Source organism: Helicoverpa zea, chromosome 25 (genome assembly GCF_022581195.2).
Source record: "Helicoverpa zea isolate HzStark_Cry1AcR chromosome 25, ilHelZeax1.1, whole genome shotgun sequence".
NCBI classification, from domain to species: domain Eukaryota; kingdom Metazoa; phylum Arthropoda; class Insecta; order Lepidoptera; family Noctuidae; genus Helicoverpa; species Helicoverpa zea.
In genome coordinates this window covers 7042553-7058742 of record NC_061476.1, presented here as the reverse complement: position 1 = coordinate 7058742, position 16190 = coordinate 7042553, and the positions used below count along the sequence as shown (strand labels likewise).

At 34.4% G+C, this 16190-nt stretch overlaps 2 protein-coding genes across 3 annotated transcripts in view; one reads left to right on the top strand and one right to left on the bottom strand.

The window, feature by feature from the left end:
• The window catches only part of LOC124642796 (dual specificity tyrosine-phosphorylation-regulated kinase 2), a 165841-nt gene that overhangs the window by 33810 nt on the left and 115841 nt on the right, over positions 1-16190 (bottom strand). The window lies entirely within an intron of this gene.
• On the top strand, positions 8552-14793 carry LOC124642797. Its single transcript, XM_047181452.1, has 2 exons — positions 8552-8966; positions 12992-14793. The coding sequence occupies exons 1-2, from the start codon at positions 8925-8927 to the stop codon at positions 13529-13531; spliced, it is 582 nt and encodes a 193-aa protein (XP_047037408.1). The 5' UTR covers positions 8552-8924; the 3' UTR covers positions 13532-14793.

Sequence of the window (16190 nt, the reverse complement as noted above, 5' to 3'; positions counted from 1 at the left end):
TTGGATTTTCGCTTTGGGAAGTCAAGTTGTCAAAGTAAAAGCATAGCTTAATTTGTTTTAATCTATATATAGAAGCTGCAGAGTTTGTTTAAACACGGTAATATCAGAAACTGTTAGATAGCCCATTTGTCCAGGAAGGCTTATCCGATTGCCCAAAATAATACCCACGGGACACGGGTGTATTCCCTGGCGGTAGCCAGTGCAAGAGAAACAACCTTAATGATGGTATGATGACGTATGGTACATGAATATGTAACACTTAGACTCCAGTTACCAAGAATGAAGATATCAATAACGCATTTAACTAATTTTTAACTGTAATCAACGTACAGATTACGTCAAAGTTAAAAATAAGCTTTTGAACCAGGCTAATGAACTGACTAATACCATACCTTGATCTGTCTTAGTTAATAGCTAATACTACGGAACAGTTTTCCTCAAGCGATGATTACATGGAACAGATTACCTGATTCACACTTTTTCGAACATATCCGACTCAGTGTAAACAGAAGATAATGAGAATTCAGGCTCAATATGCTTTCAAATATTAGATCATACTGGCAAAAAAAAGCGACCAAGTATTAGTCGGAATCGCGCACGAAGGGTTTTGTACCCGTATATCATTATATCATAAACGAGCAAAAACATCACGTTTATTTAATTCTAGTTTTCAATATTTGTTTTAGTGCGGCAACAAAAATATATCATCTGTGATTTTACTGTCTAACTATTACGGTTCATGAGATACAATACAATATGATGACAGATGTACAAGTCTTAGTAATAAGATCCCGTTTTACCCATTGAGTACGGAATCCTAAAAAAATGAAAATGCAAAAATCCGAATATAAACCGGATAAATCAAAAAGGTTATGTAAACATTCAAAATATGCGAAGGATATTGTGGTATTGTAATGGGTCGGTTTATAAGCGGTTTTCCTCTTCGGTTCGTCGGAATAGGGCGAGCTGAAATATCATTTCAGTGCCAGGTTTTCTTTATAGGTATTACAGTACTTTAATATTCTCGGAAATCTATTGGGTAATTGGGAAAACATACTCAGGTGGTGGACCTATTAAAAAACCGTGTGAACGTGAGGTTTGTATCGTAGGATATAATATGTTGGAAATTTCTTTTTTACGCCTATTTTAATTTGGCCTTCATAGGTCTGCATATCTATGATGTCTATGAAGTTCCTCGTCTATTAGACAATATTCTTGTTATCATATTACAAGCGTAGTAGACGAGACTCCAGGTTTCTTCAAAAAAAAGTCAAGCAGAAAAAAACGATTTTAAACTACCTAACTCAAGAACCGAACCGAAACCTCAAGCTCAGCAGTAGCACATGCAACCACAAAACTACTGAGCTTTCTCGTAAATCATATTAAAGTTAGTATTGGCCCATTTATTTATAGCTTCAGTTTTCTGAATAACTATATATTTAGAACGCACGCCCATTGCATGTGGCTCTTGTCAATGTTTTCGGCTATTTTTGCACACACTTGAGAAACTAAAGAGAAACAGACGTTGTTCATATTATAAATACAAGAAAGTATGCAATAATATATTCTTAACGGACTTTCAACGCGTTAAAGTTAATTAAAAAAATATACTTCATAGTTTCACAGTATTATGTTAAATTAAAGCGTTTTTTTAAAGCGAATATGTTTAGACGTGTTGAGGTATATTTTTAAGCCAAAACATTGTCGCATTAGGTATACTTTATTTCTACATAACATAATTCTGCCATACTTCTACTTATGCCAATATCAATGTCCAATATTAATTTGTAGATTTTTCAAACATATTTTACTGGTGGTTTTATGTGGGGTGATAAAATCTAAGGATAAGTAAATAAAACACAGGGTCCAAGGTCCAGGGACAAATAATAAAAGTGAAAAACAACACGTTTAAAAGTCAGACACGACGCTCCCATTTCGAAGTCACAGGACTTATTTATTTTCTAGATCCATGCCGTACTGACTGACTACCTACAGACAGACCTAACCTAGACTTTTCACTTGAAAGAGAAAGAAATGAAAACCAGTAGCTGCCAGTTACCCACACTAATTGACGCGTGAAGAGAGCGTGACATTTACAGACGAAAGTTTTCACACTAAATGCGGGGTTCTAACTTCTGATTGTATGTCCTAGGGTATTGAAATTGTGGGTTATTAGAACCTGTGTATAATTTAGACTTGAGACTGCTAAACGAGTAGGGGGGTTTCCGAAGACAACTGGTTGTCAAACATTCAAGCCTAACCTAACCATAACGACTGCCAAAGATGTTCAAATGACGGCTGAGACCCACCAATTTGCTGTGCCTTCCGTCCAAATGACAAAATGTGGTTAATTTATCTTTCTGACTATTTGAGGTGACAACATGCGTTAAGCTTTTTTAATAGGCGTCCATGATTGAGGAAGTCTTTAGCCAAACTTGGACCTGTCTAAGCTTCTTAGTAATATGATACTACCATATATAGTGGTGTAGGACCACCGTGACTAACGAGAACTATTGATCACATCCCGTATTCCTGTTGAGATAGTTATAGAAAGTAATGTACATAGACTCTGATGCTATCAAAAAGCCTACCCTAGAAAGAGTGAAGTTTTTCGGAATGTCAAGGAAAAACATTGGATATCCTTCGAAGAAATACCATTCAATCAATATATCGGAAGTTGCCATCGGAACAAAAGATATCGATTAGTTACACCATTAAACATTTCAATGAAAAAAAAAATAACAATAACTCCAAACTTAACAATTACGTTTTTGCACGTAACTAAAGTTCAAGGGAAGTCTTAATATTTATTGAAACACTACTGTAAACAACGGAAGCGAATTGGCATTTCACGTTGGTGGATGTAGGCCAACATTGGTACAAATGTTGGTTCACACATAATAGATTGTGTACATGATGAAAGTGGGTCGTTACGGACAATAAGTGCCAGAGATCCAGAATGTAGCATTTTCACTGAATTACATCTTCAAATGGATAGTGAAATGGAGCAAAAACAATATTCCTGGAATATTAGTTTTGAGGATATTCCTGGTCGTCCAAATGTCGCGTTTAAGTGGGTCAGCTTATGTCCTAGTGTGACAGACCATGGGTTTCATGGAACCGCTTATAGTTGGAAACATGGAGACTTAGAAGTTATTAGTAACTTTTAAAAAAAAACAGAAAATGGTTCATTTTGATGACGTCTTTTTTATTTTTTATTCGTCTGCATGGCTACACGACTGATTAAAATTCTCATATTTTCAAACACTCTCGATTTTCATAAAATCTAAAAAACATAGTTCATTAACCCTTTAAAAACTCTGTACAAAAAAATTGCTCGAATATTTTCACCGCGAACCACAAGACGGTTTATTTTGAAACGTAGACTTTGTTTGCAATCACGTTACTTGCGTAGAAACAACATCTAGAGAAGCTCTGTAAATACACTTATTATTTAACTTCTGAGAAAGCTAAACAAATGTTGTCGTAACATTTAAATAAACAGAAATATTTTTAACCCTGACTTAAAAGATGCAAAATATGTGGTAGAGGGAATCCCCTATTGTAAGACACCATAACGTAAAGTTGCATTTTTTTAATGGCGGCAATGATCCAAGTTAATACATAACTGAATTGAATCTTCAGATAATTTTCAATATTGCAGTCCTGCATACACTGCTATGACCAGGACTTGAAAAATAATTCTAAGAAGTGGCTCAGAAATCACGCAAGAACTCATCATCTGCCTAACCTTTTTCAATTGTATTGGGTATCCTTAATTGTAACGCAATACCCCCAAAGGTAAAACTGACCAACAATCTGCAAAACTCGAGACATAACTACTTTAAAAGAAGAACAGGGACAGAGGAAGGAAAAAATTAGCTCTTCAACTGCAAGATAATGACTTCTTCCGAAGAAATTGTCAATATATTTGGCGGGTCGCCTCAACCCGCATTGGTCTGAAGTAGGTCAATATATTATTTATAACTATCGTATAAGCAACAGTGCAACAATGAGATGTTGCTGCAACACGTTATATTGCAATTTTTGATCGCTTTGAAGTTGTAGTTTATAACGTGGTAAAGGAAGATTTCAGTATTGTTAGGACTATGATAGATAGCGTTTACATAAATGCTAAATATGCAACACTCAGAACAAAAGTGACTGCATGCAACGTACGGTGAGTCGCACCTAAATGATTGCACCTAAACTTTAATGATAACCTAATCATTTTCAGTTGCCTAATCACCGATTTGACTAATGGGCGGCAAGTATAAGGCTAGTTCTGACTTGGTTATCATATACCTAGTTAAATGGGGCAATAAACCAGTGTATCTTGTCAAAGTGGTCCACAAGCGATATTATTAAAAAAATAAATATGAGACTCTATACAGCGTCGTTTAATTCGCAACAGAATAGAAAGACTTTATACTCAAAGGTCTTGAAATGCATTTTCTTTTAAAAGTGAATACGATATGCAACTTTATCTAAAGCTGAAATAAAAATGTTCATAGCATTACACCGAGTTCTAACCTGTTGAAAGCTTTAGATAAGAATTTAAAACGAAAAGAAATTCTTCAACATTTCAGTACCTATGGTTAACGCAGAATTATCTACAAAGCAAGTTTAAACCACAGTTGAAAAAAATAAAAGAACTTGGATAATTAGAATATCATTACTAATATTAGTTGCTACAGTAACGGTAGGTACAAAAATCGAGGTTGTAACAGTAAAACCAGAGACTATAGATGAAGGATTATTAAAACCTAATCTGCGGGTAGATAAACTGTAAACAAAGTCAATACACTCGTTGAGAGTTGAAAAAACATAGCAATTACGCAACTGGTACCATGTTGGATGTTTTCCAACGGAACAAAGCCCGGCTTTATAACGCGTAAATCATTCTTTGTGAAGTACTAATTGTTGTAATGCATCCTTTACGTCTACTACTTGCGTAGGCACATTAAATCATGCCTTTATGCTGAAGGTGTTGGCAGAAATCGTCACGTACTATGTTCATTTTAAACAGATAGTTTCATTAATTGATCTGGTCGCTAGCACTATTATGTTTGATTTAAAGTGTCAAAATATCAGGTTGCATATCATGAACTTGTTCATTATCATGTGAGCTGCAGGTTTAATCACCTAACAAGCTCTAGTGTCAGAGTAATCCCAAATCCGTCTGACGGCCTCTGACGTAGAATTCTAACAACGACTGCTATTGAGTATCACTCTTGACCTTTTTCAGGAAACCTAATCATGAGATCTTTCACTGCTTTTGGAATTACTCCTTGTCATGCAGACAGAAGAGTATGGAAGAAGGGAACAAGCTGCCCCGATCCCGAATAAGGGGGGTGATTGTGGAGTTTCAATGCATAGTGTAAAAGAAGCTAGGTTATCGGACACACTAGTTTTTAGTACTGAGCTTAAGTATCACTGGAACCCGTAAACCCTGAAGGTTCTGACGTAATTCAACGTCTGCTCCAAGTTTTAAAGTGAAATAAAAACGTACTTATATGAAATCAGGCCGAGGTTGCTCTGTTCGGTTAGCCATGCGAACTAAAACGGAATCGATTTGTATAATTGACGTACACATGACGTCTATATATATACCGCTTATCTAGCAGTGAAAGTGGATAAATAACTGTTAGTTTTATATGCATAGAAGTAGTTTCGATAATTTGTTTAGAGGATTTAATAAGTTGATGGTGTGGTAGAAAGTTATCAAGATTATTGTGTAAATAATCTGTATGAGTTTTTAAAGCTCTAGAAACTAATTAAATTTATGTTTCTATTAGAGTATTTTAAATACTAGCTTATTAACAGAACCCGTAATACATAATGGTTATGTTTTTTTTTCTCAAAAAATCGTTATCGTTATTACATAATTATCCCAACCTGAGAGTCATGGAGGTCGGGTGTCTCGATGATTAAATATGATATCCTTCCTTATAGTGATGGCTGATGGGGACCTTTTCTTAAGAAGAAAATTACAAAAAAGTTCGTAAAAAATTTCAAGATTATTTCAAGATAAGAACCTAGCCAGCAATTAAAAACTTCAATGAAAGAAAACAGCATACATTCCTGCCAAAAGCTCCGAACTTAAAATACTAAAACCAGCTTTCCTTTCAAGTGCAACACTTAACCAACTATTTACAGAGCGCGGTTTACGGTCCTAAGGTTTCAGAATTGACGTCATTGCGCAGGAGTGCAACTGAAACACGGAGTAAGAAAAATGAGTGGAGATGCCATAATGCAGGTAGGTCAGGCGCCTTCTTCTAGCTAGGTCAAACACGGTACGGTAGGTATGACCAAAACGATCTGTTACGAGTGAACTGAAGAGTAGTTCGGGTTCTTTGAGACATCTGTAAATGGTTTTTGATATTACAAAAAATGGGAGTTATCTGTGGAGATCTAAGGGAGGGCTATGTTCAGCAGTGGACGTCCTATAGCTGAGATGATGATGATGATGATGATGAAGATGGGCGGATCCAAAGAAGGCGTTTAAGGACGGAGACTAACGTTTCTCGTCTCTCGAACTCCCGCATATTGACGCGCTACTTTCTTAGGAGATTTTGTTGTATGACACCTCCGCTAGTCTTTTTGTTCTCCATGAATGCAACTGAAATCAAACCGCAATATGGCCGGCCGATACACTCGTAAAGAAGGTTGTAAACTGTACTGTAAAAAGGTCACATACTTTACCCCGTTTGGCGTTTACATTAAACTTGATATACGTTAAAACTGGTTGTTTTTTTATGGTTTTAATTTTAGTGTTTAAAGAAAAAAGGATTGGTGTGAAACGGGTCTTTTATATATTTAAATGTCAGAAGTAGTAGGCGAAATATATTGGTATCGATTTCTGAAATATTCATAAATAATGACGAAATTCTAATGAGAAGATAACGTTTTAAAAACATAGTGCACCGTTTTAGTGCTAAAACTCCCAACGGGATATCGCCTTAGGGATTTCACTTTGGAAACGGAAAATTGAATTGTATTTTTCAAAACACATGCATTACAAACTTATGTGCAAACTAGGTCAGCAGCTAGTATTTAAATATTGGTTTTTCTCATGCATCTTCCTGGACTGGGTAGGTACCAAAAACCGAACAAAATACAAATGTAGATTTAAATTGCTGATACTATTATAATATTTATAAACGTGTATGATATTTTACGTGTGCCTTGAATGCCTGAAATAAATAAATAAAATTATGTGATAGTTTTCAAGTTTCCTTTTCCTTTGATGTCATACAATAATTTTTATTCGTTTCTTAGAATATTCTTCCTCAATCACTCACCGCTTCTTAAACATAATGCTTGAGTGTATTGATAGTTCTTTTCCGAGATTCGTTTCAGATCTCGGAAAACGAGAAACATATCCTCTTTCGTTTGTTTTAGTACAAAAGGCTTTTATGAGCTTTGAACATGTAACACTATGTATAAAGGTTCATTTGGGAAAACAAACATACAAAAATTTGTTTTTTTCGCGCCAAAAACTTCAAAGGATTGGTAACATAAATATTCCGTTTAAAGAGTTCGGCTAAACAAAATAAAAAAGTAAGTAGGTACCTTGTATTTGCGGTATGAACTTCGACTGTGAAGTTAGAACCAAAAGTTACAAAGCAGAACAATAACAGCCTTACTATAAAAACTTAAACATCTGTTGAACACTTGTCTAAAAAATCCGGCTACAAAACGGACCTTATTTCAACGTCATAATCTCTCATTTTTTAGGCAAGTGTTTAGTGTAGTAGTATTGTGTTACGACGATAAATGTACAGAATTCCAATAAAGACGTAGATATCTTTACGATTCTAAGGGGGCTAGGTCTAAAATAATTTTCAGATTATTATTATTTACTAGCAAACTGTAAATTTTATTCAATAGTTTTACAAAATGATCTTATTATAGGGAAACTAAGTATCAAAATATTCATCCGCATCGCTGTCAGCTGGGATCGTGCCCAAAAGGCTGGCTGCATTGCCACGCTGGATGGCAATGCATATCCTTTGACCGAAGTATAGGCCAGCCCTTTGGTCACGGGTGGACTCCACTAATCGCTTACTAATTTCTCGAAAGAGTCTGTGGGCACTTGGCCCCCACGTCCCAGAGTTTCAACCCCAAACTAATTTACTAGCTAATTGCTTAACTTCAGTTTTAGCATCGGCCACATAAAAATATGATGTGCATCCATTCTGTAGTGAGGTCCCCATTACGTGCGCTCGTAAAACGGAAATAACTTCTAGAGCTATTACAAGAGTTAATAGACCTTTGTAATGCGTCGGACACTTAACGAAGTTTGTTCTAAATATGTACAGCGGCATTTAAATATCGCGGTTATGTTAATATTATTTAATCTCGACGTTTCGGATCCTTTACAGCATTCATGGTCACGGGCAGACTAAGGTGTTGGTCGTTTTGATATTATAGTTACAAACAGCTGTATCGCGATAAAATCCGTAAAAGTAGTTTTATTTAAATGTCTAATATTCGCTTAAGTGTTGGGTTCAATTTGTAGAGGCGTTCTGAGAATTTTAATAAAGTGACATAGAAATGTAGGGTGCAGGATTACTCCTAGCAGCAGACAGTTTTAGACGGGCTTCCCCGAACTATATTACTTGCACCTTTAAATACGAAGGCGTGACTACGTGTTAAGTGGAAGATTGTAACGGAGCGTCTTCCTGAAACCCGCCCTCTTTCCCACTCGCGTCCTATAAATATGACGCTGAAGCGTCCGAGCTTCAGTCGTTCAGGAAAGCTCGAGGTGTGCACTGTGCCAAATCACAGCATTCCCTGTTGACAACGTGAGTCGGGACGCGTAACCTCTCGTATTTACAACAAGTTTTTTGTAACTTAAAAAAAGTTACTCTAAGTGTTTTTTTTTGGACTGTTCAGTGAGAATTATTAAGTGTGACAAGATGTTGGACAAAAGCATCCTCGGTGGTAGTTGGGAAAGCGTGGTAAGTTAAACTTCTAAACTACTCTGTACACTTAAAATCGCATAGTTAAGTTACTCCAGGAATGTGAGCATAAATGTTCATTAGTGGTATAACAAACAGGCCCACATATTTAGATAGCTGAATAGAGCCTATACAGACTCATTGGTAACTATTACGCAAAGTGCATGGCCACTAATGCGCTTAAAAGGCAACTGACTTGTCTATGGTCGCTGTCATTGAACTGCGGCGCGTGCGTGTCCGCCGTTTGAATATGGAATTACGTTCTTTTTGTGGGCAAAGATCTTGACATTGCCGCCTAAGAACAGTCTCATGGCTATTCACATTTAGAGTCGTAAGCGCTGTATTAATCAATGCCCAAATCGATCAGATAGAAGCTTTTCAGATTAATCATAAAGATTAGTTCTGTTAAAGTTTTGAAGTCAGAGGTTATCTTATTTTAAAATTTTGTGTGACCTTTATTTTAATTCAAGTAATTTGAGTTATTACTTTCTCTTATTTAAACATGTAAAAGTATGATCCTCTCCGATATTATTACAAGCGTCGAAAACGTCTCATTTATAATTTTGTAATATATCTTTTTAAATTGAACCATCTCTAAAACGAATAGTTAATTTGATACAATCAGATAGCAAATGTATTATCGGATTAAGAAGCTCAAAACTGTCAGTGTAAGCAATAATAACGGATATTGGAAAGTGATAGGTTGTCAAACAAACAATGAGCTGTCAAAACGGCTGTCAATTTTTTTCGCGCCAATTGTCTATAGTCTGTATTCTTAATTCAAAGACCGGTCTTAGCGAATTTCGTTGGGATACTTTCACCGGAGTTAGAGTTATCCAAACTGGATGGACTGCTTAGATATTTCGTGTTGTTACAACCATCTAATAGTTGTCATTCGTCGCCGCCATTCCGGTTTATGATTTCGAAAGTGGAGAGCGCAGCGATCTATGATAATGACAAATGACAATTTTAAAAATGGAACGCGATGAAAAATGTTTCGGATACATCAATGCCATTAGAATTTAATAATGCAAAGTTGGCTGTGTAAATATAAAGATTTGTCAATATTTCAGATGGAAATTAGTTGTTCATATATTAAAATAATTAAAAACTATCTATCAGTGTCTTTGTAATCTGCCTGCACTTTGCTACTTGAAAATTATGAATCAAGATTTTCTTGCTTCTCATACTTAGTATGACCTGCTTAAGACTTACTAAATTAATCATCAGTAGCTGAGTATCTAATAGGTTGTCTTTGAACTATTATAACTGTAAAAAACGCCATAAATATGAGTTCATTAACTTTACTAGTGACGAAATCTGATGGTGCAATGTTTATTAAAAAAACTTCTTACTCATTGGGAAAATCATAGTGACGAAAAAATGCGCGTGGGCAATACAGTTAGTCAGTGTACAATCTTGTATACGTCACTCTCTAATAATATTTGTTTTATTCTTAATTCAATTTATTGGTTTTTAACCATTTTATTAAATCACCCTCTTAGAAAAAAAATATCGATACCTAAAACTCCAAGAAAAAAGCAGTCTGCAATCGATAAGAAAAGTTGCAGTTAAAAAAAGAGTAACAATTCGATTCAAACTAATTATGTGCTAAAGATCACGTAGTATCTAACCAGTGTTTAATAATAGCCTACACTCGCGGACACAAAAATAGGCACAGTTTGCCCAATCGATTTATTAGAATAGAAACACCAGATTTCGCAGACTCGATCGCGTAAATTACACACGATGCAGTGTTTACGCTACATTAACTGTTAAATATATCTTGCATTTACTAGTTAAAAGTAAACAGTAAAAAAATAGACTTATTTATATTCGTTACGAACAGACTGCGTTTGTTTTCGATCGCCGTGATTTTTTATTATCAATGAGGCCAGCTCTACATTTAGATAATCTTTTCTATAGAAAACGTTCATTTTTGTACCGTTAAGAAACAGTAACGAGGAAATTAATAATTAAGTCTAGCTTAAACATTATTGCATGAATACAAGAGGATGTAAATGAACGTAGCTGTAAAATGTAAAAAAAATATGTGTGCCGAGTTTTTTGCACGAAGTTTGCACATACGAGTTAACGGTACCTCTAAAAAAACACGAGAAATAAAACTGTGCTGTAAAATAACGTGGAGAGAGTTTGTTTTCCATTAAACGTATGAACGATGGAATTAATCAGTGCTGGACTGATTTCTTATCTTATTTTTTTAATAAAGGAAACATGTATTAATTCGTTGATTGGTGAACTAAGGTAACATGCAGTTTTGTTGAATATGTTTGACTGCACAATCGTAATTACGACTACTATGGATCGATAAACTGATTAAGCACTGATACTATAATTGACTCTACTTTCTAATTTAATCATTCGTTAACATAAAATAAACGGGAAATACATCAGTTAATTTGCAATTTGACTTACGTTTCCCGTTCAAAATAAACACGATATCCGAAGGTCGAAACTTCCGCAGACCTTAATTTATCAAAAGTGCAATAACAAACGTAATAGTACGTAATAAACGTTGCAGTACAATAATAGACATTGCATTGAACATACTGATGCGTTTTCTAAAATAACCTGTGACAAAATTAACAGTGCCTTTTAGTAACGTTATCACCTTCACAACTATAATAACTTCCACAAATAAACTGAGTATGCACGCTGAGACAGAAATACTAAACACATTTTAACTTCGTATTACAAAACGGGTGCACGAAATGGGACACTCGCTCATCGTCAGACTAACGTGGATACGTCACACTCACCAAACGACCCGTCTCCCTGACGGACAGTAAAAAATTACCTGAAAACAAAAACGCACAAGGTTAGACGAAATAAAACACGAAAAACAAAAGTTGTAGCCTACAAACGTGAGACTTAATTTACAATATTAATTAGACCGTGTTAACTAACCCTGATAATAGGACAACTATTTAAAAATGACCCATTTTACGTAGCGACCTAAATTCGCAATAGTGCAATGTTTTTTTCTACTGTAACCTATTAAAAAACTGTTATCCAACACGAGCTGTCAAAATATAAAGTAGCAAGTATTTGTCCTGTCAGTGCGAATGGACATTGAAACATGATTTTTTTTGTTGTTACATGAAAAAATATTGTTAATTGGATAACAAAACTGAGAAAAGATTTTAAATAGAGTAAATACATGACCAGTTGCATTTGACGTTTAAAGAGTGCTGCCCTAAATTTTTTGACCAAGTCATTAACCATGTTACATCATCCCACATAACACTTTGAAATAAAGATTAATTTTGTTTAAATTTCGGATTCAGTGCAGTCAGATCCACACAGTTCCAACGTGAGGTTTACACCATGTTCTAATGAACTCCAATAATAGCCGGTCTATTTCTGCGTGACCCATTATTTGAACAGCCTACGTCATACTCCGAGATTCCAAGAAAACCATAAAAATATTACATAATAATAAGATGAAATTAAACCTCGTAACAAACGGGAATATAAACCTCAAGAGAGTTGTGCAAGCGAGTCGCTAACCTAAAAGCTTTTAATACTTCAAACGACACATTAGCAAAGCTTTCCGAAGGACATCTTTACAAACAACTTTTTTATCGTCCGACCTTTGTCAACTGTTTACATTATAAAGCTGCCTTTGTCAAAAATCGAGAGCGTCCTCAATTTGATAAATAGTTGTAAATATGACATTTTTATCGGGCTTCCGAGACATTTCACGGTTGCATTCTTCGGTTGATATTGCCAAGTTCCTGTAGATTGAGACATATGGCGCTGACGACAGGTGCCGTTAGACATGTGGGCACCGCAAGGGCTCTGATGACGAACAACCCGAAGCACGTACAAAACGACCCTATTAATAATAGAAAGGGACGTTCCGACAGTCACGTACCTACGTGCTATTGATACTTTAAATAATCCACGAGATTACTGACTCGGACTTGTTTATGAGACAGCTACAGATTAACATTGATAGTGTTGTTTATGCAGTTACTTATAGGAGATTTATTTGATTCCAGGTGTCGAGAGATGACTACGAGATTGACTACAGCCAGAGTCCGAGGGGGTCTCCCTTGAAGGATACGTCTAACATTCAAGATGAGCCGGGCTACTGCATCAGCCGTCACAACCCGAACAAGACCTTCCGAAGGGAATCTGTCATCGCTTCGTGGAAGAGTTTGAAGAAAGAGAGGGAGTTGGCTTTGGGAAAGCGTTTTATCTACGTTGATGCTGATAGCTACCAAGATTACTATGGCAGGAACAAGGTTAAGCGCTGCAAGAGCGACAGGGCACCTAATACACCCAGGGTGCCTAAAAAAGTCAAGCGCACATACTCCGTACTCTATAGATATGACCCATCTGAAGAAAAAGTAGTAAAGGAGTACAAGTACCAGCTTCCAAAGGATTCCGAACCTTCAAGCCTGCCAGTTATGCAGAAATCCTACTCGGAACCTTTCTTGAGGTCTGAATCATCACCTAAGAAGAAGGTTAAGAGGTCTTTCACGACCTTGCTGAACATTAAGACGAAGTTCTTGAACATCTTCACGTCCAAGAGTTAAATTGGTGAAGAGATTTAACTTGGATTAATTGCTCAATTTAATGCATTTTAACATTGGTGTATTACGTTTTCTTACAAGGTCGTAATCACCATGTCTAGTCGAAATTTTGCCTAAGAGGTTCAATGCCAGAACCGTCTATTTTGATATGGTAGAAATATAAACAAAATTGTAATGGGATAGGTCAACATATATAGAAGTGTTGCCAGCTCTAAAAGTGGCTGAATATTGGATTTTTTAACACCTGTTAACTTTGTAAGCTTGATTAAAAGTTTAACTTTACTATATTTTGAAATGCCAAATGTATTCATAAATATTAAGTTTAGGATATAATTTGTGATATTTTTGTGTGTTGTGATATTTTTTTATACTGTCTAAAGTATCTTTATTGTAAGGCATCTTATAATATTGCATACAAGAATAAGTTATTAAGGTAAAGCAATTAACCAAAGATATGCTTATATCTACTTAAGTAGAGTAATTGATTATATTAATTAGCATTAATATGAATGTAATTACGAATCTTAAGTACGTATGTTTAATTGTCATACTATTCTTTATATTTGATAAAAATGTAAAAGCAATAGGGACATCCATGTTTGCAAAGTCATGTTTTATTCGTAATTGTTTATATTTATTAATGAGTAAATATAAATAAAATTACTGTTATTATCTATTAATTGTAATGAGCAGAACTTAATTGATTGCTTCAATTAATATTTTGTTTAAATACGGAGATTGTGATTTCAAATTAAAAAGCTTTGCATTTGAAATTATGATTGAATTCATTGTATTTAGAGATATATAAATACTGATGTAATTTGTAAATCTAATTTCATAAATAACAATATAACCAATTCTTTATATTTAAACACATTAAATATAATTGTAATTGTTATTATTGACTAACAAGCTGCACTATATAACTTCAATAAATACATACTAATTGAATAAAAATATATTTTAATAATAAATAACATATAACATTTTTATTTAAACAAAGTTCTCATTCCTTTAGTGAAATAAGCTTTACTTAGATTAAATAATAATTAATTTTAAGAATTAATAACAGTTAACAACTACTGTTAATATTAGAATATAAAACATATCAATAATTCCTAGTATACTTAGTAAAATAAATAAATGATAAAATGGTTATGTGATAGAATATTTGTATGACATAATTGTATAACTGAGAAAGTATTAATTATGTATTAGGATATTAATATAAACAATAATTAAATATAAATTTTATGATATGAATATTTTTGTGTTTTATTTAAAATCATTTTATATTTAAGTTTCGTCTTGACTTTCAAATAAATTAAAATTATTTTCGACACTTTACTCATATGAAATGCACATTACATAATGGATTATTAAACCACTGAAGATTATTTTAATATTATGCAGCTATTCAAGTGTCTAGTACCCGCATTATTGCATTTTTCTTTTGTTAAGAATAATCGGAAAGCCGATATTGTTGTAAAATCTTTTGTATTAAAATACGGGAATGTTTTGTGGTTGTGCGATCATGTAATATTAATAACCCTTTATTGTTGATTAGCTTCGCACCCCCACATATGGATAAATCGCAGTTTATATGTCACTCTGATATGCCACAAAACTGCCAATTTTCATCAAAATCCCCAAATTACTTTAAATGCGATAAAGTAACACTTTTTTACCTAATAAATTCGTGGTTTCACCCACGTCCAATATAGCAATTATAAGAATAGCTAGTATCGAATAAAACAATCCATATTTCATAAGTCTATATTACATAAAATCCAATTTAGAGTCCATACCAAATAATGATTAAGGTCTAAATTGGAACGAATAAATACTAGTTAAGCCAGGCCGGGATGTGGGCTAATCAGATTCAGAAATAGACCCAAATGCAAATATAGGCTGGATTATAGATTTATCTAGATGTGAATGTGCTAATTTATTTATTAGAGAGTTTACATATAGGGCCATTTGATATTGTTCATCTGTTTATTAATATACTAGTGCCCGCCCGCGGTTTCAACCGCGACCCGAGGGAATTATTTCCCGCATATGGACCAAAAGTAGCCTATATGTTATTCTTATAAAGATAAAGAAGATATAATGAATAAGCTATATCACTGACAAGATTTTTTAAAACCTATTCTTTCCCGTTCAAAATAAGACTAGCCGTTTTCCCGCGGTTTGACTAGCGTCCCGCGGGAACTACTGAATACGTTTTGATGAAACTTGTCAATAGTAGGTACATCTTATTAACTACCCGTACCGGGATAAAATATAGCCTATTTTACTCGGAAAGACTGAAGCTTTTCAACAGTGAAATAATTTTTCAAATCGGTTCAGTCGTTTCGGACGTTCAGGGTAAAAAAAAACAGAACATGTTTTTTTCTCTTTATTGTATTAGTAAGTATAGATATGTGTAAACAGGTTATATCGTCTATCCTTGTCTCATAATACAAAATAAATAAACCATCTTAATGATTACAAATACATTAAAGACACGGTTATTAATCAAATATTAATTATCACGTCGAAGCTGGATTTATGTTAATATTAGCTTGCAAATTGCAATGAATGTTCAATGTTCAACTTAAGAGTATTTACGTTAATAGCTATAAGCTGATAATTGTATCCTTAATAGGTGATTATTTAT

Bases quoted from the DNA above. Each gene is read 5' to 3' on its own strand.
- LOC124642797 (XM_047181452.1), top strand. From the start codon at position 8,925: ATGTTGGACAAAAGCATCCTCGGTGGTAGTTGGGAAAGCGTG. The intron at 8,967-12,991 runs GTAAGTTAAACT...ATTTGATTCCAG, and splicing joins GTGGTAGTTGGGAAAGCGTG to GTGTCGAGAGATGACTACGA.